This window comes from Phalacrocorax carbo, chromosome 13 (genome assembly GCF_963921805.1).
Source record: "Phalacrocorax carbo chromosome 13, bPhaCar2.1, whole genome shotgun sequence".
NCBI lineage: Eukaryota > Metazoa > Chordata > Aves > Suliformes > Phalacrocoracidae > Phalacrocorax > Phalacrocorax carbo.
In genome coordinates this window covers 6,343,506-6,370,494 of record NC_087525.1, presented here as the reverse complement: position 1 = coordinate 6,370,494, position 26,989 = coordinate 6,343,506, and the positions used below count along the sequence as shown (strand labels likewise).

At 37.7% G+C, this 26,989-nt stretch overlaps 1 protein-coding gene across 4 annotated transcripts in view; it reads right to left on the bottom strand.

Annotated features, from left to right (window-relative positions):
• CTNNA3 (catenin alpha 3) overlaps positions 1 to 19,124 on the bottom strand; it is a 556,373-nt gene extending 537,249 nt beyond the window's left edge. For 2 of the 4 annotated variants that reach the window (XM_064464725.1, XM_064464727.1), the window contains exons 1-2: positions 14,870 to 15,176; positions 4,933 to 5,039 (exon numbers count right to left, since the gene is read on the bottom strand). In XM_064464725.1, coding sequence (XP_064320795.1) covers positions 4,933 to 5,034 — 102 coding nt within the window. In that variant the 5' untranslated portion in view covers positions 5,035 to 5,039; positions 14,870 to 15,176. Of the gene's footprint in view, positions 1 to 4,932; positions 5,040 to 14,869; positions 15,177 to 18,953 lie in introns of those variants that run through there. The other 2 variants (XM_064464726.1, XM_064464728.1) reach the window with 2 other exon arrangements.
• Between the last annotated feature and the right edge of the window lie 7,865 nt (positions 19,125 to 26,989).

Sequence of the window (26,989 nt, the reverse complement as noted above, 5' to 3'; positions counted from 1 at the left end):
TTTTTTGTCATGGTTATCCCAAAAACTGAATTCAGAAGGAACTCTGCAGCAGTTCTTCCAAAGCTATATTCAGCTCCTGCCAGCCTTTACAATCTTTTAATATTGCATTAGTTAAGGAAACAACATCTTGGTACCTCGAGTATCAAAAGATTGGGTTGACCTTTGATATTAATATAAAAGTATTTTAAAGCATCAATCATAAAACATTCTTTTTGGCTTAAAACTTAGTTCAGTGTAACTGCAACCCCTAGACATTTGAAAAAACAAGACATGAACCCAGCAATCTAATGATAACAGCAGAAGCCCCAGCTTGCTGGTTCAACTCCGAGTCAGATGTTCAAGGACTACAAAGTACCGCCTATACAAATAAATAGTGGTTAATCAACTTCACTGTCCATAAAGTAAACTCACTGTACGTAGAACTAAAACCAAGAGTGTCAGCCAATTGTTGTCAGTGTGGATGACAGGTAAGAATAAATACTTTTCAACTTGCCTATTTTTCATCAGTGATAAAGGACTCAAATACATGGATGTTTCTACTTATTTTGTAAAACCCACCTATCTCTTGCAGCCATAAACTTTCCTTAGCTCATACATATGTATAAAATATAAAGATATGGAAGACAAGAGGTTTAGCAAGGAAATGCTCTTACAAATATTTGCTTATGTATACATATACACACATATTGTGTGTGTATATAAACAAATATACAGAGAGCTTTAGATACAAATAAGTAGCAAATTTACAGCTTAAGACTTGCAGTGACTGCAGAGCAAAGGCAGTTATGAAGCATTTCCTGCATGAATTAATGAAGCTATATGAATTTCATCAAGTCATATCTTTCAAAACTTTTACTTGTACATAAATTCAAAAGGAAAAAAGTCTTATAATAGCTTGCTACAGAAACAAATTTATACCCACCCATAACTGCAATCATTACATAGTATAGCAAAGAGATTAAACAGACTTCAGTCTCTGAGGATGAGATAAAACAAGAGGATATTTTCCATTACATTAACTGTTATATTTTGTGAGTAAATCTAGCACAAGCATGACAAATACTAGACATCAGCTATGCGAATGAAAATGCTTCATGATCTACAGATTGTTTCAAACTAATTGCTCCATGACAGAGTACATCTCTAATAAAAGCTCAGAACTAAGGAAAGATTGTTTTTCTGAGCATGTACCCAATTTTACATCAAGGCAGCTGTCAGCTGAATGATGTCAATTTTGACACTTATCATTTTTTATGGGCCAGATGCATTGATAGGGAACTTTATATAAAAGCCTTCCTTTCAAAATTAATGTCCTCAAGGCACCTGGAATAAAATAAAATAAAGGCCACAGAGAGAGAACCCCTTCTGGTGAGGGGGTAACTGGATGGGATTAAAGAAACTTTTTTGCAATACACAGGAAACAGAGTGCAGCTAGTAGTACATCCCCATGAGAGTACAGTTTATACGGTTAGACACAGAATTACACTAACATAGTTTTGCCTCTTCCAATATACGAGCTTCTGTCTCTCCGGAGCCCCACACAGCCCTCTTTGACCTAACCACCCTGGGTCAGGCCACTGTTTGGGATAGAAAGAGGGAAATGCAGTGAGGCTGCTGCCCCTGCAATCCCCCAAACACTGTAATTTAGGGGCATTGTTTTATTCCAAGGATGGAGGAGTTGCTAAATCGGAGAGGGCTTTATATAAAACAATGTGTCATACTGTTTTCATAGTTTCAAAGTGATCACCACTGCCAGTTGCAGATTGCAGGAAAGAGAGAGAATCCAGCAAAGTCATTGGCAAAGTTACTTCCACATAGGCTGGTTTGCCTTCTTTTTCTCCCATACTGATGCTGTTAATGGAATGATTGCACTAACACTTAGCATAACTGGCTAGGACAGACTTCAGAGAAGCTCAAACACTTCCACCACTGCCTCTTTCCTATCAGACCATTACAAGACTATTAAATAAATAAATCAGAACATAAATCTCAAAATAAAGCTAAACTGTGTTCAAAGCAGCAGCTGCTAAGTGAATCAGGCCAGAGCACAATACTATTAATTTTTATCTGTGACTGGTCTGATTCTCTTTCTAACCATAGATCAGTTTTCATTTATTGCCTTTCCAGCATCTCATTCATCCTTCACTGAGTATGAGTTTTAATCCCTGCTTTTGCACTTTCAACATTTTTTTTTTGTCGCCTTCCCACTCAAAATGCACATTTCCCTTCCACAGTTCTGTTATGAAGCAAACAAAGCATTAAGGTTGAGAGGGGGAAAGATAACCAAAATCATATTCTCTTTGAACGAAAGCATTTCCATTTTTAACAGACTCAAGGTTTTTAAAGATGCTTGGGAAGAGCTTTTAAAAAACAAAAAAAATAATTAGATGGTGTCTTTGTTTTGTGGTTTATGGAACTGTAGTTCTTTGATCCTGCAAAACTTAGGCCAAAACTTTCATTTCTTCATCAGCCCTAAAAATACCCACAGTGTTGCAGCTGCCTTAGCACGCTCTGACCTACTAGTATACAAGAGGTTTTAAAATGCAGTCTACCAAGACATCTATTCCTAGTACTCTGAAACTAATTTTATAATCCATCTACACATGATGCTCCAGCCTGACAACTTCCCACAAACCACTAAACTCTTAACTGCGGTTTTATACACCGTCAATCACATCCAGGAAAAAAAATAATACATATATATAAAGGCAGACAGAACGAGTGAGAGGCAGCTGAGTTAATAACAGCTGGAAATGAAGTAATGATAAGAAGTAAAGGTTACTTTCTGAAGGAAAGAATCTTTGAGAAGGGACAAATGAATAAGGGAAGAAAAGAAGATCAAGTCAAAAATAAGAGAAGGAACCTCAAAGATTATAATGAAAATGAATGAAACAAACTAGATGAGTTAGGGAGAGGGAAAAGTTTCAAATGGGGAAAACACAACTTTATTTGTTACAGAGAAACTTACTGCAATGAATTAACTGATTTTTAAAAGCAACCCTTCCTAAGATTGTTATAAAACATGATCAGCACCCTCTTCACTTTTCCTAGCTTTTAAAGCACATACAGCACTTCTGGAACAAATAAAGGACTTTTTTTAATGTGAAAGTCCAAATAAACCTAAGAACCGTCACAACAAACATATTCATCATTTTATCGTTCTTTCATCCCTGTATTCTTCACCCCTCCAATCATTACGTGCTGCCTCTTTAATTATAACGTTCCCCTGGATTCTGTCATGACCCTTTAGCAAGCCTAAGGAAACAGCCTGCAAAGGACTGGCTCCCAGCACAAAGAAGGAAGGGTGCCATCAGAGCAGTGTGTGAGAAGTGCATTCCTGGAATAACAAAATTTATCATGTACCTAAGTGCAGTCAAATGAAGCCCATGAGTTGTACAATAAAAAACATTTTTTCCTTTATTTTCTGTCCAAGTACAATAACAATAGTTTGTCTTAATTAAAATCATTTTTAATGTATTTTTTAAAAATAGAAAAGTTGCAAATTGAAAAAATTTAAAGACTAGAAAACTTGGTAGATATAACTGTATCTTTTTTAATAAGCTGTATACCCCCAATTCTTACATGTATATAAGGAGAATAACAGACTACAGTATTCAATCTGGCTTTGCTCTGTTTTCCAACAGTCATCCTCCCAGCATCAGTTTTGTTCGTTGATTATTAACATAACCTATTTAACAAAAAATTTTTACCTTGTAAGAGGTGCTACTCAAAGAGCTTGGCAAGATCTTAACCAACCAACCACTGAAACTACTTCATAGCCATTACACCTGACCATCTTTACAACCTGAAAAACAACTGAGTATTCTTTGTACATTAGCAAGTGAAAGAAAATCCTGAATAAAGTCACACATTTCTGTACCTACACAAACTGCAGCCAGAGCAGTGACTGCCCCGTAAACATACCCTCAGGCACCAGGGAAAGAATACTAAATAAGCAGCATACAGCTATGACCAATAGTTTGTACTACATCATCTTGGTAAGGCTGAAGGACAGTGACAAGCTGGCACCCTTCTGCTTTGAGTAATCGACTAATTAAATGCAGGTACCCCAACATCTTTGTTCTAATTACAACGAAAAGAAAATTCAAAATAGCTTGAGTTTCAAAATAGATGTCTCTTCTGTTCTTTACCCTGTAACATACTGCTATAGAGGTCTTTTAACACTTTCTTAGTTATACATATTATTTGCAAAATTAATTCAGGTCTCCAAGTAGGTCCTTTCCATTATATTAAAAAAAAGACATTTCTAATCCATGCCGAATATAGAGGTAAGAGAATCTTTAACACACTTAGAACTGCATATTTACCCAGTGAATACTTGAAATAGAACTGGACTACGCAGTGACATTGCTCCTCCTAAAAATCAAGTTCTATCAACAAACCTGAAAGCATTTTCGTAAATCCCTCAGTCCAAGTTCTCTTTAGTTGGAAGGAAAAGCACTAAAATAGGTTTATACAATATGCAACAACTGCACCATTTTAGGGCACCTCTTCTAAAATGCACCAGAATGCAATTCATTTCAAAATTCAGATAAACTCACCTACAGATTTCAAGGCTCTTCTTTTCCACTCTGTCCACTACTTAAAATATGAAACTTTTCATGTGGTGGAAATCCATTTGCAGCTTATTCTACATTTAAACATCCACTAGACAGCACTGTACAAGAGACTAGCTAGAACGTGCAACATTTGCTATGACATACAGTGTGGCATTTGCAAAAATGGACGTGACTAAATCAATGACCAAATCTGGAAGAAGACAGGCCCCCGGACAATTTCTGAGCCAGAGTAAGTTTCACATACAGAAGAGCTGTGGGTATGCCTTTCAAAAGGGTGTCCTTAGCCAAAGTTCTTCAGCATTATTCCCTTCCCTCTATGGTTGTCCAATTTATTTTCTGCAATATTAAATACCTGGATTATCAATGGTTCCAATAATTTCTCCACTGTAAATGTCTGGATCTGCAGGTCTTGAGGATCAACTTTCAGGTTAGTGCTTGGGACTTTTGTTGACATTTCACCTAGGTACAAAACAAGAAAAATAGCATTAAGCAATTATTAGCCATGACTGCAAGTCTCATTGCCCTCTGTCAGAGGCCAGAGACTGCCTATGGGAGTACAGACTTAGTTCCATAACAGACTTAGGATTTCAGGAGATAAAATTATTCTTTCTGAATCCTCATTTCTAAATTGTGGGGAAAAAAAATTTAAAATAGGCAGACACTTGCATAAACTGTAAAATAATAGATTTACAGTACATAAGCCTTGTTTTCCTTCCAGATTTCTAAATTAACCATATATTAAAAAATAAACAAGGATGATTACATTAGAAGAACATTGAATGTAATTTCTCTAGTAGTCAATACAGAGGAGCTTTAAAGTAAAAATTATTGAATTTATCACAAAAACATGAGTGCTGTGTGCACAATACCTGTATCTTATTCCATGTGCCAAATTACAGTGGCCATAATAAACACTTAAGAGCTGCTGTATATATTTTTGTTCTTTAAAAGTCCTGGCAATTAATAGTAGGAGAAGGTGAAACATTTAGTTATTTTACTCCCTGTAATAACAAATATTTTCTAAGTGTCAAGACAGATTAAATCAAGGAAGCCTATTACTGAAGTCAATAAGATGGAAGTAAAGCTAAGTAAAGTCTTTGAATTGAATAAATCATTCATTAGGAGCTTGATTGGAAGTCCACTGATGTTAATTTAAGGGTTTTACTGAGTTCACTGGGCCAAGGTTCAGGCTTTTAGCCACAATGAAATGCGCGTTTGCCAACAAAGAATTATAACTGTGCTTTAGTAGGAATGCAACTGATTATTGTCCCAAAATAAAAGACGCATTAAATTTTCCAGTAACTTAACTTTCCATAAAACAGCTCAGCAAAGCCTTTTTAGCCAACAGAGACTTCAAACACACAAATAATGGATATCTGTCCTTTTGAAGCAGGACTTATTACAACCATTGCTGCTGTATAATAAAGTAATAAGGTACTGCAATTGTGCAGGCTAAAGAAATATATTGTTACCTTCCGGTGAACCTACAATTGGTTTAATACAACACAGTAAGTTTAGGGTATCTATAGCAAGTTGCGTAGGAATGGATCCGAATTGTTTATCATAGAATAGTTATCCACATTTCATTTGCAAGTAAAGATAATATGAATGATAATTAAAGAATTAAGGTTAAAAGTAATTTAGGGTTTCGCCATTCTTAGTAAGGTTATACAAGTGCCAAGACTATTCTTTTGTTACAAGCTATACTAGTCACTAGGGCTAGTATACAGCCCTAAGTTCCCACAGATTCAGCTGCATACAGTCAGGTGATAGCATATGTAAAGAACTGATTTTTCAGTTTTAATTCCAAGTCAAAAGATAAAGAGAACAAAAACTTGAGATCAGACTGACCAAAAGTACACTTTTCCTTACTTAACAACAAATTAAGCAAGGAAATTAATAATAGAAAGAGAACTCTGGAAATGTCAATGCAAATTATTTGGCCATATTTTACATACTTAACTTTTAGATACTTGTAACAAACCCCAAGGAAATGAAATTTCAGACTCCTAAAATCACCAGTGTCAGCGGTTCTCTTTCCATCCAATGAATCGGTAGGATACTCCCGCAGTACTGAATAGTCCTTTAACTTATCCCTCTGTCTGACAGGAACTGGGCCCCCTCATCATTCACTGCTTCAGAAACAAGTGGTGGCTCCTAGTCAGGAAAAGGACTGCAGCCCTTTGCTAGCTCAAATTGTTACCTATCCTCCCTCACTGGGATGAAGTTGTAGCTATGCAAGCGTACAGACCACGCCTCTTCTTCACAAAGCATCATTGCAGCCATTACAAAGTGCTTTGAGACCGATGACTCGGTATCTTCTGCTGGTTCTGTCCTCCTCAGTGTAAAATACTTATTTACTCACTGAGCTCAACAAAACAGACCGAAAACACAGCATAGCTCTGGAGGCTGGTGCTAAGGACTTACTTCCAGAAGGCAAAATATTTTACTTCCAAACCTTGCTTAATGTATCGCAGTTTAGACCAAGGAGAACAAGAGACAGAAGACATCAAAAGTCAACAAACTCAAAATATCTATGAGCACATTCAACATAATAAATGTCCTACTGAATCAGATCAATAGTCCATCTAGCCCAGGATGTTTGCTATGGTCAGGCTATCAATTCTTGATAATACACCGTATGTGCAATAAAGCAAGAAATAAGGCAGGCTCTTTCCATCTGCTGTTTAGTGGAGGAATCATTAAGAGACAAATTCACAATCACTGAGAGGGCTTCACACAACTACAACTTAGGTCATCATCAAAGTGCAATACCTCCTGGTTTCTTTATATCGTGCACATAACATCCTTGGTAAGCTGAGCTCTGCAACAACAGTTTCTTCTTACAGCTCATGCCAAAGTCATGCCCACTCTGTACTTACACAAGCAGGGTTTGGTATTTTTTCACTTTTTATTTTATCAATAGTTATTCTTATTGTTAATACCCATTGGTTCTTTATGTATAGAAACTAAAAACAAAAGTGAAACTAATTTCTCAACTATATAATTCTTTGGAAATACACTAAATATATAATGAATATATATGAAGTCTGTAGACCTCAAGAGTGAGAGGTCTAGTACTAAATGCAGTCTGAAAGGGCCAACACTTATTAGCTGTATCACTTTATTGAACATGATTATTCAGAAAGGTTCTGTGTCTGCAAAGTAAATTAAAATTCAAGCTTTCTTGCAGCTACAGCTATATAGTTACTTCCCACAACATTTGCTACACCAGCAAGCAAGCTATCAGTAACCTGGAAGCCAGATTCCCACCAACATTCAGACCTCCACACAACCTCTTGAATTAAAGACAGCAAGTATTAATGGGAGATCCTTTTTAACCCATTAAAGCAAGCTCTCCTACAGTACTAATAACTTGCTCTGAAAGCCACAAATGCCTGTCATTCACACATCCCTGCTCTTCTCAGTTAGCTTCAATTCCAAGCTGCATTGCAATTTAATAACTTCTTACAGAGCCTGTCCCATAATAAAACAGTAGTGCATGCACCTTTGGTTGAGTCTGCAGTGTTGGCAAAGAGTGTGTCATGTCTATGCCTACCTGTCAGCACACTGATGCAGCCTATGAACATGCAGCAGAGAAGCACCCACACTGCTGAAAAGCTCTTGTCTGCTGCCTCCACGCCTGAATTAAAAAACCTTTTAATTCAACAAGATACTCTCCTCCAGCTTCACCAGGATTGCATCAAACCACATCATCTCACACTCTTGAAAAGACAGACTTTTTTTTAACCATATGCAATTCACTGGTTCTCTAAATCTTTGGTCTACACTTCAATGAATCTACCTTTTATTCACATTTTTAAAAAAGATAATCTTTATGATATTGCTAGTTCACAGCCCTTACCTTTGACATTTTCACAAGCCTCTCAATATACAGGTACTTCCTGAAATCCATCACAACAGTTACAAATAGATGTTAACGATTGTGCTTTGAATTTTTTTCCTGGTCAAGACGTACATTAGTTGCAAGGGGACAGGTGAAAACTAGACGGAGACAGCCTTTCATGCTTCTACAGAGATTTGAAGAAATCACTAGATGATCTTCAGGTTCTTTTTTCTGCATATACATTCATACAACATTGCAGTGGCCTCCCCTCAATTCCTTGACAGAAAGGTATTTGCAACTGCTTTACACAAAATTCAGAAATAAAACCTTATTTGATTGCAACAAGAGCTACTTGCCATTCTCACAGCACAACTTCCTATACTACAGGTCATCTACAATGATCAGATCTTTTCTAAGATTTGGCGGATAAAAATGTATAGTTGTTTCCTCTTACTAGAGATGACTGTGCTCCAGAATCTGACCACTGAGCAGTCTCAAAATTGAAGTGTTACAAATCCAACCCAATTTTTGCAGATCAGAAAAATGTGAATCCATGTGCTATTACTTTCCCTTTTCTGGGTTTTTTGGGGCTGTTTTGCAAAGCTTTTTTGGGTTTGGGGGTTTTGTTTTCGTTTTGCTTTTGGTTTTGGGGGGGTTGGTTTGTTTTTTAACCTTAGCATACTGTCTAACAAACATTTTTATTCTTTGCTTGAGCCCCGGCTCAACTGGCATTTGAACACAGCAATAGCTTTTAGCCTTAGGTCAGGCCCATAATGTATCATTCACTGAAAGTCAATAGCAAAAATTATTTTTGCTGAAAATTTCAGTTATATTCTAAGGTATAAATAACCCACCTAAGATCTCACTTGCTGATTCCAGTCTCTCTTCTTTTTATTTGTTGTTAAGTAAAATTCTAATGCTTCCTGGAACTTCCTTAAAGCAGACAAAATATGAAAAGCTTGCAAGCCAATGCAGTGAAAACTACAAAAGTTTAAATTATTTTGATACCCTGACTACATATTTTTAACTTACCACACTCTCCTTACTGTTATTTACCATATTAATCAGTATCTAGATAGAATTTTCTTCTTTAATCAAGGCAATTGTAATAGGTAATAGAGAGAAAAATATGCAGCTAGTAAAGATCATGCTGGGGTTTTCTCTGATATTTCCACTTAGAAAGTGAAATTCTGTCCTTCCAGATCATCTTGATTAAGATGACAAATTTTGGTGTTTGCTTCAGGGAAAAAACTAAGAATCACAGTCTTTTTTTTTTTTTTTTAATGCTTATGTCCACTCCAGTATAATACGCCCTCTAATTACAGCAGGGATCTTGACTGCAAGATATTTTGGTAAAATGCAGCTATAACCTCACACTCAGTTATATTAACCTCTACAGTAGGCAATTTCAGCACTGTAGCCCAGCAGCTCTTACAACACTTGGGATGTTAAGCATGTGTCACAAGATACAGTTGTGTCTCAGAACAGCCAGAAAAGCAACCACCTGCACACTCCTACCTAGTGCTACAAACTTTAAGATAATGAGAATTTTGTCTTTTCAGCAGACATGCCCAAACTGAAACTGCCGAGTCTTTTGGCGTAAGAAAAAGAGACACAGGAAAAACAGTCAAAGTTTGTACCCATTGGCAATACAATGTGAACATAGTACCTGCAGCTTTTAAACAATCTATAAGTACACGGTATACCGACATAAATAAACTAATTACTCTGTAATTAGTGTCAGAAAGCAGAGCCAAAGATATCCTGCGTAAATTAGAAACATTAACTTTAGAATCCATTTCCTGCTAGATCATTAGAAAGCCAGTAGCACATCACTCACCTATCCTAGAATATAAATGGTCCATGTTCAGCACTAAAGCAACTGTCTATGTAATTTCCTTGTGTTAGAAACTTCAGTGCAACTGCTATGGCTCACTATTTGGCTTCTGAGGCATCTGCAAGGGACTGCCTGACAAGCTCTCCAGTGTATTTCAGGATGACTGACAGGACACAGTGGCTGCTGGAAGGGTGGCAGGGGGATGGGCATCCTTAAAGCTATATACTAGAGAACAAATATGTAAAAAAAATTTAAAGTTAAAAAGCTTTTGAACAATTAGATGACATGAAATATGTCATTACTGATACTTCTGGTGCTCATTCTCATAATTTTCTGCACAGCTATTGTTTTCCTATACATTCTGATTGTGCGCCAACTTCTGTCTCCAGGCAATGACTCAGTCTCAGACTTCTGAGCTGGACAGCAAAGGGATTCATAAAGCTCTCACCCAGTAATTTGGCACCAAATTTGTTTTCTTTGGGTTTTTTTCTATTGTATGTTACTTTACGCTGACACAATTTATTATCCTATTTCATAAAATGCATAGGCCTATTGCCTTATGAAAAACAGGGAAGACAAGAAAAAAATATTAAAACTAAGTAGTCTGTATTAGTATTTTCAAACAAGACACACATGGGCAGGACACCTGAGGACTTCCAAGACATGAAACACTGCTGGGAATATGTAATAGAATATGTTTTATTTTTTATTCTTAATTTCAATATTCATTATACAGCTTCATCAATGGGTGCCAACACCACTCTGGGAATAAAATTTGCTAATCCCTTTGCTACAGAGTCAGCACAGCAAGTGCAAATAAGGTTTTACTGAAGCCACAGAAACAGTCACTGCATTTTTCTTTAATCCTCTAGCTGATACATGAAATAAGATATTCAGAATGTTACAATGTACTAGTTCCATTTGCAATACAACAGTATGGACTTTTCCTGCCTGAAGACCTGCTGTACTTTGTGGGCCAGACCATGCCCTGGAATGGAGCAATACCTTTGACACCTGAGAAGGATCTGGACCACTTAACACCAGGGAAAACCTATAACACACCTGCCAAATTATTTAAATTTCCATACAAAGCTGTCAGGTTACACTCTATCCACCTCACATTTTATCCCTTCTTATCCCTAGTAATAGGAAACATGCCTGTTAAGGCAAAGACACAACAAAGGAAAGAAGAGATGGAGAACTCAAGAAGGTGCAAGATTCAGATCCGTTAATAACACTTATTCACTTAGATTACTATATTTACACAGGCTTTGCATTTAGATGTAGATTTTCAGTGAAGTAACTGGAAGATAATTTTTAACACTGAAAGCAAAAAAAAAACAAAAACTTTTTTGTTTTACATTCCTTTTCACTTCTTTCTGCGTCTTCTTTCTCCCCAGAGCAACTTTTTAATCCATTGGCCAACTTCAACCACATCTGAAAAGCAGGTGAAAATTCCCAAGGACATGAGATTTCTACCAAGTTCTTCAACACAGTTCTATGCATAAATAGAGTCGTACATCATCCCTTATAATTAATCTATCAAGGAAAAGAATGCTGTGTAAGCCTAGTTCTTACTGGATACCAGAGAATCCACATGACAAGTAACAGGTTATAACTGGTCTAATGGCATGAAAAGCTTTACTGTTTAAGGACAAAAACATTCCAGGTGGGAAAAGCACTACACCTTAACTAAGTTGTCTCACACAGACTTTCTGATGGCAAGTGAGAAGGCAAATGAAGACTTTTCCCAAGGTTATAACATTCACAACATACTCTTTTCCTTGTTTAATAGTCATGCCTACTTTTTCTACAGTGCATTGCATCAAAGCACTTTTTCAAGCAGAGGTTATCTTCCAATATCACATAAGGAAACCACACAGAAAATACCACACAGGAAAAATTATGTACTCAAAATCACATAGAACGCCAGTGGCAGAACCAGGGATGGAGTGCTGGGATGCAACCATCTAGTCACTAGAGCACCTCAATCACACCTTCTTTAACTGAGGCCAATAAACAGGCTAAGGAGAGTAAAACGTTTCCAAATACAATTTACACTATAAATCTAAAGAATATAATCTCACCTTCTGTACTCATGTCAAAGTTAGCTAGATACCAGTATTTCTTATTCTTAGTAAGGTCAGCTAATATTCTTCTCCCTTAAACATACTATCAAAATTACTGCCTTGGTTGAATGCACATACTTCCAGCCAGTTGCAACACACTGAGAAATTCTAGGAGACGTTCCAGCAGAGGTGTGAATACTACAGCCTGACCAGCTACAGAACTTCTGGCTTTCCACTAGCATACCAGACTCTGCTTTTCAACCAACAGCTAGCCAAAACCTGTGTGTTATGGTCCTGGGCCTAGAGCCACAGCAAGGAAAATATTCTCCACTGAATGTAATTATGGAAACTTGTGAACCTGACAATGCTGTCACTACATTAGCAGTAAATGAAATAATTCCACTGACAGAGATTAAATTCTAGTGGATATACACCATTATGGGTGAGAGCATAATCAAAAGAGTCCTGGTTGGTTCAGAAATGCTTTACCAATCTTATCTTCATAACACTTCTTCCAGGTATGTTTTTGCAGGTACTGGAGTTTTTGGTCTCGGAACTGCAGTTGTAACATTTAATTTATGGAAAAAACATCTACTTCAAAAAAGGCAAAAAAAAGAAGGTCGCATGACACCAGTTGGCAGCACTTCATTCAAAGTAAAAGGTTTTCATTACTTCTCTTTGGACCCATTTCAAATTCTTAAAGGAAAAAAAAATCCTTTCACATGAGTCTCTGTGCTATTTTCACTGCATGCACTTTGAGCACGGAACAAGGACCCCTCTCTATTTAAGTGGCATACAATTCCTACATAGATGGCTATCCTATCCTTGTAACGATAGGTTAAGAAGGTCTGGCTCCAAGCCCTCCCTTTTGTTATCACTTTTAAAGTGTTCCTATCTCTATTCAGAACCAGAGACTCTGTTTAAATAAAGTTCAAGTTGACCTTCCGCTAAAAATAGGATATTGTTCAACTCATTAAAAAAATAAGACAACAAAAAAATTCCATGACGTGCTACTAAAGGGTTTTTTAATTTTATTTTTGTAAAAGTCAATCCCCTCATTTCCCCTTTTTATTTGCTGAGGGTTATCTATTGCAACATTATACTATACTGTCTTGCTTACCAAATGTCTACCTATTACTTAGTTGCAGTGAGGTAAAAAAACATGTTTTCCCCCTCCTCTTTGTAAAGCTGCTACTCTTGCCAGCTGATTTTTTTGTTTCGTACCCATGCATTACCCCGAGATACTTCACCATCACGTACCATTTTATGTAACTATTTTCAAGTTGATATCAAGGTTTGCATTGTTTGTTTTGTCCAGTGACCCAAGTAGTATAATTCTTCCCTGTTGTCTACAGACACACACAAAACAACTCCAAAATTAAGAGTAGCATATGATATTGGTACTTCTTAAGCATACATTAATTTTGAGATATGCATGAAAATGAAAGAGAAATGGTTCTCAAACTGCATCATTTTGGGTATTGGCAAACAGCTAGTTAGCTAGCACCTACAAAAGCATGACTGAAAAAAAGCAAAAACCATAATCCCCCTATGCCATGCCTGTATACATGGACAGACCTCTCCCATGCAGATTAATTCTTCCAATGAGGGTGCCATGCGGTGCTGGGAGCCCATTTCCTCTAGCAACTCAGAAAACTGTTTTCAAATAAAAACTTGGCTTACTAGAAAAATCCTACTGCATGGATACATCATTTCTGGTGAAACAGCTTCAGAAATAAAGAGTAAAAGTATTCCTGCCCATTTTGACCTCCAGTCTAATTCCAACTCCAAAGGATTTGGATAAAGAGCACTCCAAGGTGGAACAGTTTTCTAACATCTATCCGATTAGGAATAGGAGAGAACAGCAGCATTTTTCCTAAATGCCTGTCACCAGGCCTAATTCTTTGCTGTTGCATGTCTTTGGGGTTTTACTAACTCTGAACATCACGCTCGCCTTCAATAAGAGGAATCCAAATGGATTTTACATAATGGAAAAATGTCTTAGGGTACATAAACTTTCTGAAATATGCCAGCTATTATATTAAATGTAATTATCCCTCACTTATAAACAAGTGCCTTTTATATTTTAAAATAAAATTGTATAAAATTGCCTTATACAGTAATTCAGTGTTTTCAACACAGAGGTGATAAACGTACATTTACATAAACCTTCCTTGCATTAGATCCAAAATGCAGCAAAGTACAAGGAGACGAGTTAAACTTTCTAAAATAACAGCATCCATGCAACATTTTATCCTTCCTTTTCCAATATGGCTTTTTCATGTTGGGAAAATACACAAACACACTGCACAACTTTGGCTACTGGCTTCAAGTGGTGATATCATGACGATTTAAAATATTCAGAACATTTAAAAAAATCAGGTTTAAAATTTATTTTCTAGGAAGTTGGTTAAGAAAACAAGCTTTTTAACTCAAACTTTTGAGCCAATTGGTTGATGAAGCAATTATAGTTCCATTCATAGCTTCATATTCTTTCACTAAGTGGAAAATTCCCTTCATTCCTCTTCAATCTTACCTTTTGTATCAAGAATCTAACAAGAGATCCTAGGCACAGCTCTGTGAAGAACTCCTCTTGATGCAGCTGGATTCCAGAGGCACTGACAGTGAGAGAGCCAGTTGCCTGTCATGCCTACTCTATAAGAAACAAAGCAGGAGGGGAAAAACAAGTCAAAATGGGGAGGGTAGCGCCCATTTGGGACTTCCTCCTAAACTATTAGTTCCTGACTTCACTGACAACTTGCTACTGAAAATATGACTTAAAGAATCTCCAAGCTCAACCGTAGTCTTGCAAACATAGTATGACACTGAGCTTTTAGACCCTAAATCACACACCACTGAAGTCAATGGCAATGCCCCCTCAGAAATCAATGAGGTTTAGGTTTAACATGAGAGGGGAAAGGGGAAAGAGGAAAGCAAAGGCCATTATTGTAAAACCCAGGTCAAACATAGTTGCAATGTACATATCATAAAAGTTCATACAAACCATGCTCTACATGACAATAATCTTCATTTACCTTCACAAAATACTCAAAACATACTTCCAGATCAATAATCCCACATTTATAAGATTTCTACCAAGGCAGCCATTTAAGAAATGGACATGAGTGAAGTTTTGCTAATTTGCTATGATAGCAAATTTGAGTACCCTGAAGCATAGTATGCGATAGCACTCATGTAAAAATGCTCTGGAAACTCCAAAAAGCCAGAGGTGGCTCAATACTTATATATACTCTGCTAGAGACTCACTATTCTGCTGCTTAAAATCTTAACGGTCATAAAGCATTCAGTCTGAAAATTTGTACAAGGTCCATGTGTCAGGCTGAATTTTCTTTTTGGAAAGTTTCAGCCACAGCAATTTGGTTATTTTTAGTTGCTTTAGAGGTAAAAAGGGCACAGACAGCCTGAACGTTGAGGTAATCTGACACCAGTTAATAACATTGGAGAGGCTCAATTAGAAGAAAAAAAGAGACCTGAGGGATAAGTACACATTGTGACCACTAACAGGTGAGGGAAAAAAAAACAATCCCAAGGCTTGGATAGACATAAGACACAGTACTGAGAGTTGGAGGGAATGGTAGTGGGGACGGGCCATGGAAATCAATTTGGGCCCTGTCATGCAATGACCAACTGATCTCAGTAGCATCTTCTACAGTAAAAGTTGCACAGATCAAAAAGAGTTGAAAGTCAGATAAAAGGTGTAATCAGAACATCTTATAGAAGATTTTGTCCCCCTGCAAAAGCATCAAATATTATTCATAGAACTAAGCAGACTTTCCTAGCTGATACAATAATTTATTATGAGGAAACATACCTGCCATTGCTATGTTAAAATTACCATTTTATTCATAATTCTTTCCTCAGAATGTTTCCAAGATTAAACCTTGGAAGATAATCCTTTCTTTGCTCACCTTCAACTCATGAATTTAGAAGGCATGAACAACAATAGTCAGAGAAGAAAGCTGCTGGACTAAGAAAGATTTAGTTTTCTGAGCGCTATATTAGAACTATGTCATGCAGTCCAAGCCTAAATCTTACTAACTGCAGTTAGTATTTCTCAGCATTTCTTAGCTCTCTTATTTACTTCATGTTATATGAACGTTAAGAACAAACAACAAGGCAATTCACTTAACTGTACAATTCAGTATAGAAAAGTGGAGTTACGTAGATGAGCCCTCTTACACCTTTTAAACCATTAGATCTTTTTAACTACATGAGCACTTCATTTATTAAGTTAATTACTACAGCGGTGAACAGAGATCCTCCTTATTTTAATAGGTGCACTATGGAGAGGTGTGGAAAATGCTAGTTTTAATTAAAGTTGTTTGTCCTGTCATCTGCATTATCAAATCCAGAATGGGATTCAGTTGCTTAAGCTAAGCAGCTAGTACCGTTTTAGACTCTGTAGGGTATCCATCATACAAGCCTCTAGAGCTCCACAGGTCTCCCATAGACTTCAACCACATATGCCAGGGCTAGATATGGGGATGCTTTATGAGGGCAAAAGTGTCTAAAATGACTCTAAACACCTATGCTCAGGCACCTGTATCATTCCCAAGATGTCTTTCTCTTAACAAATCCTCCTCTTGTTACTAGAAAACCTTTCCACTTGATCACAGGTCACCTGTGAAACACTTAATGCAGTAGGCACACATCATTCCAAGTAAGTGCTGCAAATTTTGAAGTTATGCAGCACCCACTGCGAACGCCACTGCAGCACCAATTCTTAAGCACCATTAAAATAGTCCACACACAATATCTGAAAATACGTTAATGGTATGGATTACTGTAAACTACTATTATACTTCTCCACCTCGGCTGTCTTCCAGATTTCCTGAACAACCTTCCTGTAACCTTGTCTAAGACTCTAACATTTGTTCTCTATTAGCTAGCTGTAACATCTTCTCTCATAACTTTATATCTTGCTAACTTTCATCTCCTGACTTTTATACCTAGCCCATCTTTTACCAACTTCACTGAGCAGTTTTAATCTATTGTTGTGTAAAGTTTTGCTGGTCAATCCAATCCAATGGCATCCACACACAAAAAATGAATTCTCACCACAGAAATAACAGTAATTTTGCTGTGAAAACCACATTAAAGTAATTGTGAAATAGAACTTGGGAGTTTTTTCCTCAATTACCTTGTTCTATATTTTTTAAAGTGGTTTTTTAGATAAAGTTATTATTTTGTTCAAAGATTTATCCTTTTCCTTTATATTTATTAAATTTACAAAATAGGTGATCACTTGTTCAGGTACTTACAGAGCTCAGTAGCTTCTTATAGGTCAGCAGTTTGGCAACTCCCCTGACAAATTACAAGAACTCTATGTGCTGGAGTCATTTCATTCTCTTACAACAAGGGAGTTTATTCTTCAATTTTTCAAAACAAAATGAACCAACCAAGCAGCATATCCACTAAGCAGTATCAAAAGGCCTAACCCAACAGAGAAAAAGAAGCCAACAGCAAAAGGACACAAAACCCTACTCCCAACCCTTCTTTCCCTCCATTTCTCTCTCCAATTCATGGTACTTGTTCAGAGGAATTACTTCAAAAGTTCTGGTAACTTCAGGGCTGCAGTCAGAATTGACAAGTTTTGAATAAGGGCCTTGCCATCCCAAACTAATAAAAATAAGCACTTTGTTATAAAAGGCCCTGAAAGTACCTTCAAATTTTGCCGGGGCAATTGCTGCTGAAGGTTGAGAGGAGTGTTTGCACTAATATGCCAGAAACAGAGCAGCGGAGGTGAGTGCATGCATTTCCCAGGCAAACGGGCCAGAAAGATGTACCAAAGCAGAAGGTACTTGTCACGGTTTAGTCCCAGTCACCAACTAAGCATCATGGAGCCGCTTGCTCACTCCCCCCCCAAATGAGGTGGGGGGAAGAGACTTGCAAGGGTAGAAGTGAGAAAACTCATGGGTTGAGATATAGACAGTTTAATAGGTAATGTAAAAGCTGTGTCTGCAAACAAGGCAAGAAAAGGAATTTATTCACTCCTTCCCATGGGCGGGCAGGTGTTCAGCCATCTCCAGGAAAACAGGGCTCCATCATATGTAATACCTACTTGGAAAGACAAATGCCATCACTCCGGAAGTCCCCCCCTTCCTTCTTCTCCCAGCTTTAGACACTGATCATGATGTCATAGGGTGTGAGACATGCCTTGGGTCAGTTGGGGTCAGCTGTCCCCACAGTGTCCCCTCCCAACTCTCTGAGCAACTGGCAGAGCACGGGGAGCTGAAAAAGTCCTTAACTAGTGTAAGCACCACTTAGCAACAGCTAAAACATCTCCACATTATCAACACTGTTCTAGCACAATCCAAAACATAGTACTATACAAGCTGCTATGAAGAAAATTAGCTCTATCCCAGCTAAAGTCAGGTCAACGCTACTCTAAAAGATATCTGCCAAAACCCCTATAGTTAATATATTTTTGCCTACTTACACACTCATACCTTTCATACCACAGAAGTCAGTTTAAAATCCCAAAACAACTCTTGAGCAAATATCAACCAGCTTCACGACACACCAGAGTATTACCACTGTACCCAGAAACGCCTCTCTGAGCCACACTCTCTCTTCAGCAAAAGTGGACATTCACATACCTCTTCTTTATCCCCGAGTTTCTCCAGTTTCTATGTCGAGGGGAGTATCTCAACAGCCTGTTGAGGTCACATGCTCCTATTACAACCTGCCTTCTACCAAGCCCAGTTCCCAGTTTCCACCCCTCTCTGCCCCTTCTCCTCCACCAGAGGAGGACACCGGTGCTCTCGCCCCATTACATGAGGCAGACACGACACGAACACCGTCCCCCGCTCCTCACCCCCCTCCGGCCCCGCCTCACGCCCACAGGGCAGCGGGACGACCCGGCGGCCGGAACCCGCGGCTGACGGGAGAAGCGAGGAGGTCACACTCCCGCCTCTTGCCGCGACCGCGCCTAACGGCTCCGCGCGCGCCAACGCCCGCGGCCCTGCCCCAACGGCCCTGCGCGCGCCGCGGCTCCACCCCAACCGCCGCCGCCACGTTCCCGCGCGCTCGTGGCAGGCACTCGGCGCCGTGAGTAGAGGCTGCCCTTTGCGCTCCGTTTGCACCGTGACAGGTAATTTACAGAGGGAACCTCACGCCTCGCGCCTTCCGTTCGCCCGCAGCCTGCCAAACCGCCCTTTTACCGACAACGTTTCTTTTACACCACACGATGAACAGCTCTTGTTCTGCGCTTCATTCACAAACAGCCAGGAACGACATTTCCTAAACAAATTTGTGAGAAGACCTGCCACCGCAATGCCACTTTGGCTCCCCGGGAGTGGAAAATGGAAGCTCCACAAACAGAACCCGCAAATTGGCTAATGTTCCTGTCAGATCCACTTCCTAGCTGTAGTTGTGAGAATTGAGCATACAAATGCGCACTAAGCCTATTTGGGTTTTTTTTACATTAAATCACTTTATGCCAGTGTTCATGTATCACTCCTGACATATGCTACTTTTTCAGGTAGTAGGCTTTCCCATCTGTTTTATGAACTGGCACGATTTTTTTTTTTCCTTTGGCTCACAAGGCAAGGTTCTGCTTCTGTATGTTCTGCTATAGGACTCTGGATAGAACTTCACAGCTTTGAATGAGAGGTAGACCTAGTCAGACCCAGCACTATTGGCAAAGCATGTTGGAACTAATAAATCTCACATGAAACAAGGTATTCATAAAAACAAATTTCAAATCAAGCAAGGTATCCATATCAGCATTGGGTGGACACATTCTGTAGGGCATCCCAGGCTTGGTCTGTGATCATCTAGGTAGGGAACCTGGTTGATCAACATCAGGGCTTCATGCATCTCATGTGCCTGGATTTCATTCCTGTAGAAGGCATCTCAAAACTTGGTGAGTGGTAAGTGGCTCAATCTAGCCCCAACATGGCATCAGGGCACGGACAGAGTGTTTGACCAGACCCAGGACCTTAGACCTGTGACCACCAGTACAGGTGTCATCATGTTTGCTTAAATAATTTATGCTACAGTAGGCCAAAGGAAATTTTAAATTGTCTAACAAAATTTCCCACTGCTGCAATAACTTCTTATGCTAGCTGTCACTTGAATCACTGTGGAAATAAAAGATTTTTTTTCTTCTTTACAGACAGCACATTCCAATATCCTGACTTTCCACTTGCCTTCAACTACTGTCTGTAAGTAAAGTCAGTAATTTCTAATTTCTTTTGATTTTCAGTTGCTTTACTAATGTATTTACTTTTAATGGAACTACTGATCAGAACTGTAATTGAATCCATAAGCTATAATTTTATATAAACAATAGAAAATATTATTTAAAGAGAGAAGTCTATAAAAAACAGCCTGCTTACAAGGCACGACATCCCACTACTGCTGAGAAGCCATGCAGTCTGAAAGTAGCAGTAAGGAAGCTTAAATTGCAAAATTAATCATATCACCATGAGCATCAGAAATGAAACTGCAGTGCCTTCAGTTCCTGAACCCATGTTTCAGTCTTCTCAGGATCTACACAAAGGGAAGACATAAATCTCAAGACTTCCATTGCTTGAGGTTTATTTCTTCAAACTACCTATTGGAATTTTCACCAAGAATATTTTTCTTAAGTAGGAAATGTAGGCTATAAAGGTGAGAATAACCAGAGATCAAAAGATCAGAATATTCCTGAAGATCATAAGGTTCTCAGACAATTCAACAAAAGCACCTTTCCATTGTGTTTCTCCACATGCAGCCCACCAGCAGTAGAAATCGTCAATACAGACCTATAAAAATCACTTTTAACCATGAGTGCTAGTAATATATACCGTAGATTTCTGCACAAGCAAAATCCTAACAGTAGATGTGTAATTAGTAGATCTAATATTTTATAACAGTGTATATGTAGAAGCTTAGTTTGAAACAAAGAGGACATCGAGCTGAAAGACCCACGGTAAACTGGCATTAAAGGATAATCAGTTGCATCTATTCTATCTGTTACTGGGTTTTAGCTTTCCTACATTCAAGGTCTTAAAATTCAAAATATATGAAGTATTTGATTTTACACATATAAAGACTTGCAAAGGTTTATTGCCACAATTTATCACTGAGGCTTAACAGGAATTCAAGTTAGAGTGGTCATTTACCCAGGATAACTGCAACCTGTGAATACTACAGATTTTATCTTTAGGCACAAATATGTGTTTCGACCACTGTTTAACAGGGAGATTTTCTGATGAAGGGATTTTTTCATAATTGCCCACTATCTCATTTAAACTTTCTTCTAAAGCATCTGCTAATATGGAGGTACTAACAGCAAAACCACAGTTTTTAATTACAACTATTAAATAAACTGCATCTATTATTATTTTTAGGAGGGGAAAAATCTCAAACTGGAAAAATATGATTAAATGAAAAATGAAAACAAAAGAGTCTTGTATTTTAAGATTTGAATCGTACAAAAGGGAATAACTCTGAAGTAAATCAGGGTCTCCATACCTACATAGGTATTTGTGCTCAGAATGGGGACAAAAGTCAAGCAATGGGAGCCAGAAGCATATTTTATTTTCATACAGGTGGTGAATATGTTACTGTTTATGGGGAGATGCATTGTGAAAGTCAGGTCTAATTAATAATCCTACCATGAGGATATTTTTGGCACACAGAGCAGCATTTTCATATGATATCTAGCATAATCTGATTTTGAAAGCATATCCACTTACCTGCAACATTAGAGGTAATTGCTATCCACCTAACTTGTTTCTGTTTTGATAAAAGTATGTTAAATGTGTGTATAAAACAGTTGCAAGTAGAAACATGGATATGCTTTTTGGATAAGCCCAAATAAACCTAGTAAAAATGCATTAAGGATAAAGGCTCCAATCCAGTAGCACATGGCATGCGTGCCTAAATTTCCTGGGATTATTTACTTAAAAATAGGAATGAAATGAAACGTTTGTCTGCATTGACACTTACAACCATGTGCAGTGATATAATTTGATAATCTTGTAACACTGAACCTATCATTTCATTAAAATTTAGGTAGAACTAATAGCATCTTTCTTAAAAGGATCCATTACTGAACATATGAGAAGACTAAAGGGAAAAGCAAATTCTATACAGTCCATTAAGAGTCATATTCTAAACAGTTAGATGAAAGCTTCGATGAAGTTGTGTGCCTCTTTTCACATATGCATGCATGTTTAGACACCTAAATTAATATTTAGCTGCATAAGCAGGATTAGCAAACAGTACACATTTATTCACATACTTGTGTTGACAGACATCATACTTCCTTCTTTTAAAATGTTGCTTTAACTTAGTTGATTAAGCATTTGTGAGCAAAGCCAGACAGAAGCACAGGAAACTGCAGCTATGTTTGCATACAACGAACATGTCAGTCAAAAGTGTCAGCCCTTTTTCAACACTACCCTGCCAACAGCCTGAAGTCCTTGACCAGAAAGGACCAGCACTAGAACAACAGCTTGGTTTACATAACTATCGGGAATTTTTTGTTGTTTGTCTAGATAATGTCTATTAAAAAAATACTTTGTGATACCAATTAATTCTATGGAAGCTGCCCAGCAGCTATTATATTGCAAGAAGTTTTGTCATCATTGACAAACAAGGGAAAGTTCCACATGCCATAACGAGAGATCTGACCCACCTGGGTTCTCCAGTTCTTGCCATCCTCTAGTTGCAGTTCAGTCCCAGAATAAATTCCATATTCACAAAAATTACTGCTATCCATAGCAGAAAAAGAAAATGGCACAATAGCGTATATTCCATGAGAACCTTTCTATGTTTCAGGACAGAGAAGGTTTTAGTAGAGTTGTGTCTCAGAGACCATATTGATACTCACTACTCATATCTGAAGACCAGAAGAGGGGAAGCCAGAGCAGATTTCTGACTTTAAGTAACAAAGGGGCTAGAAGTTTCTAAAAATGCTACCATCCCCCAAACAGTAAGTAATGCCTTAATCTCAATAAAGGAAAGGGGTTTAATCTTTTCCATTATCCAAATAAACATCTGCAATATCTATTAAATAGTCTTTTGGTTTAAGATAGCAGGATTCCAGTCAACATTTCTAATGTTAATGCATGGTTACTAGATGAGATTGTGTCAAGTCTTAAGCACTCTGGTTGGCTGGAAGTTCTCTTGCATTTTATCATACCAGAAATAGCATTTCAGTCATTAGCAATAGGTCCTGGTGCTGTAAATGTGGAGTCAAGCAAATTAAGCGAAGCAGGTAAAATACTTCACAAGTTAGCAATCCCTTAATACAGCCTTTTAGTATACTCTGTCAGAATGTTTTCAGCCAGAGGGAAAGTGAAGCATCATTATACTAGCCTCAACAAAGAGACAGGAGCCACGAAACAAGGAAGCACAATGCTAAATCAGGGGAATGGACTGACCATGTTTGATAAACAGATAGTGAAGCGGAGCACAGTACAGGGTTCTGAACTAGGGAAGGAAGTAGGAAACACACACGCACCTGAAAGAATTACCTAGGTTCTCTTTTAAATAAATTGTGTCGGTGTCATGGTTCAGCATAATATGATGAAATGCAAACTCCTTGAAACTTGACAACTCTATTGACTACTTAATTAGGGAGAATTCTCACAGAGCATGCAAAAAAATATATCATACTAAATTAGTATCTGTTTCACAGGCATGTCAGTTTGGTGTGGTGGTTAGAATTATAAGTGATGAATAATAGCTTTTCCTTTTATTTAGCATTCATATCTAATAGTGTCCAAATGTCTTAAACTAACTAGGAACAAAAACTTGGAGAAAAGCTAAATACATCACTCTTCCTTAAACAATCCTAAATAATTGTCAGGATATTGTACTAAAAAAAAAGCACACCAGAAGTAACATGCATTTAACATCAGTCTTGCACCATGAAGATATCTATTAGGTGTAAGATCGATGGAAATAGCAGATGATCCCTAAAGGGCTTTTCACTGATACCGGAGATGCCATAAGGACTCCCAAAGTTTAGGATAAATAAAATACAGAATGTTTTAATACAGAGGAGTAATGTTACAAACTAATTCTATATTTAAGAATTTGAGTAAGTGGACTAAGAGTAAGGGTGTACAGCACAGCATGAACAAACTACCATGTGGGGGAGTTCATGAAACAATAGGCTTCAGGGACAGGCTATAACATTATTATACAGGAGCTCTAAAATGAAGCCACTTTTGATTCTGTATCTGAAACTGGTCCCCAAATCCATTCTTAGGCACACAGAATGGAATATTTTAGCCACATAGGCCTTTTGAAGTAAATTCTTATTTGTATTGACTGTATAGTTTAGTCATTCAGCTTTGTTAAACAAGCTACAAAGATAATAGAATGAGAGAAATACAGGAGAAACATACTTCAGTATGATTCAGCATTATTTTTGCTATTGTTATTCATTAGTTTCTTCAATACGAAGACATGAAATACTGTAGTCTAGTGGCGCCAGCATTATCTATTGTAATACACGGTTTGCGCTGGAGTCATTAATCCATTGACATTCTTCAAGGGAAATGTAAAATTTACTCTTGAATATTCTGTGTTACACGTAAACACAAAGTTACTGTTCCACTAGCATTGCTGTAAATGTTTCCTGTTAGCTTAGGCAGAATCTAATCTAATTTTTCTGTTGCAAGTATCACAGACATAACATATTAATAGATTTCTAACAGGAATAAATGTTGAAACTATTGCATTTGTAAAGCTGATAGAGATCAATTAAGTAAAAGGTCACAGAGCAAATGTGTAAGAAGAGATGGAATAGGGATTACCAAATGAACATTGCACTTGAGGTCAAAACAGGCAAGAAAAAAGAAGCGTTGAAGTGCTTGGGGCTCAGTCCTGTATTTCCAAAGAAGACAGTAATAATACAGAGATTATTTAATGCTGAAGAATACATTTATGGCCTTAAGCTGTGTCAGGCAAGGTTTAGATTGGATATTAGGAAAAATGTCTTTTCTGAAGGAGTGGTGAGGCATTGGGACGGGTTACCCAGAGAGGTGGGGGAGTCACCATCCCTGGGGGTGTTCAAAAAACATGTAGATGTGGCACTTGGGGACATGGCTTAGGAGGTCTGGGGGTGTTGGGTTGATGGTTGGACTTGATTATCTTAGAAGTCTTTTCCGACCTTAATAATTCTATGGTTCTATTATTTGCATGCTGATTATCACTTGCACATTTATTTCTACTGGTTGGCTAAACTGACCATGTTTCTATTAAAGACTTTGCAGCATCTGTCCTCTTCACTTACAGAAGTTAAAAGACATGGGGAAAAAAAAATATGGGCAAACCTATTGTAGTACCGTTATTTTATGTAACAGTCCTAAAACAGATTTTTCTCTCTCCATTATCTATTCTAGTGTGCAGCCCTTGCTAGTTTGAAGTGACTAAGAAAGAAAACTTTTAATATTCTTTTGGAAGATAAATTTACTTTCCAAAATACACTTATCTATTGGGATATTTTATCTGTTATCCTGTGTTCATTTTTGGCAAGTTAAATCTTCATTAAAAGCCTATGAGATATACTAAAGTTTTTTGCAATGTTTACCTCCCATTTAGTACTGACGTGAAGAAAAATTCTAAGCACTGATGGTTTTCATTTAGTTTGCATTTCCAAAGCAAGTATATTATAATTGTATTTTCAGTTTATGAAGACTTTCTAAATACCGCAATCCTTCCCATAGGCTGTCAGCTGTAATTTTTATTCCGATTTAACAAGTGCTATAGGTTCAAAAATTTTAACATTATAGAACAATATATTAATAAAGCAGTGTTATATGCACGAATTCTGATAATGAACTAATTCTTTGCCAATATCATCATATGCAAATTAACCATATATATGCATAAACATCGCTAACTTTAGCATATGACGTGCCAAACTCTTTAGGTAGGCTTTTAGTCTCGTATCTAGTCATCTTCAGGGCTGCTGCCCGTACAGTATTTCTGAAGAATTGCTTACACCATTCTGAAATAGGTGAGCTTACTTGCCCACCGGGGACAAGGATCTCCCTCTCTGATGTCTGTAAAAGATGACCCAAGCAGCTGGCTGAGGCATCTCAATGCCAAGCGCCTATGTGAATGCTGGGAAAGCTCTATCCTACTCAACTGCCCAAGACTAGTTTTCATTTGACCTCCTCCCCCTTACATTGCCTCAGCCTCTTAAAGGTAGCCAAATATCTCAGACTTTAGGGTCTTTAAAATTATGTACAGTAGGTAGCAAACTTTATTAATTAAACACCTGTACGTGCAGAGGCTCTCCAGCACTTGACAACAGACCTTATTACATTTCAGGAATTTCAGAGTTTTACTTCAGGATTCTATCTCAAGGTTCAAGTGACTTCTTTAGATATTGTTGAGTTTCCCTGTGTCAGTATGTAGGACTTAAGATTGCAATGCTATTTCAGTTGAGGCTTTCTTCAAAATATTTTTAGTGATTTGTGTCGTAGTAAGATATTATTCTGTCTTGGAAACACAATAGCTTCGTAGTGAACAGCTAGAATTCCAATAGCACTCTGCAGATTATACCATTCTTCCCTAATCCCTTTTGATCACTGCTCCTCTTCAAAGATTATTATATGAAGGTGCTTAAACCTGCTCCTGCATGTGATACCTGCAACACATCCTATCTGCTCTTTTACTTGTA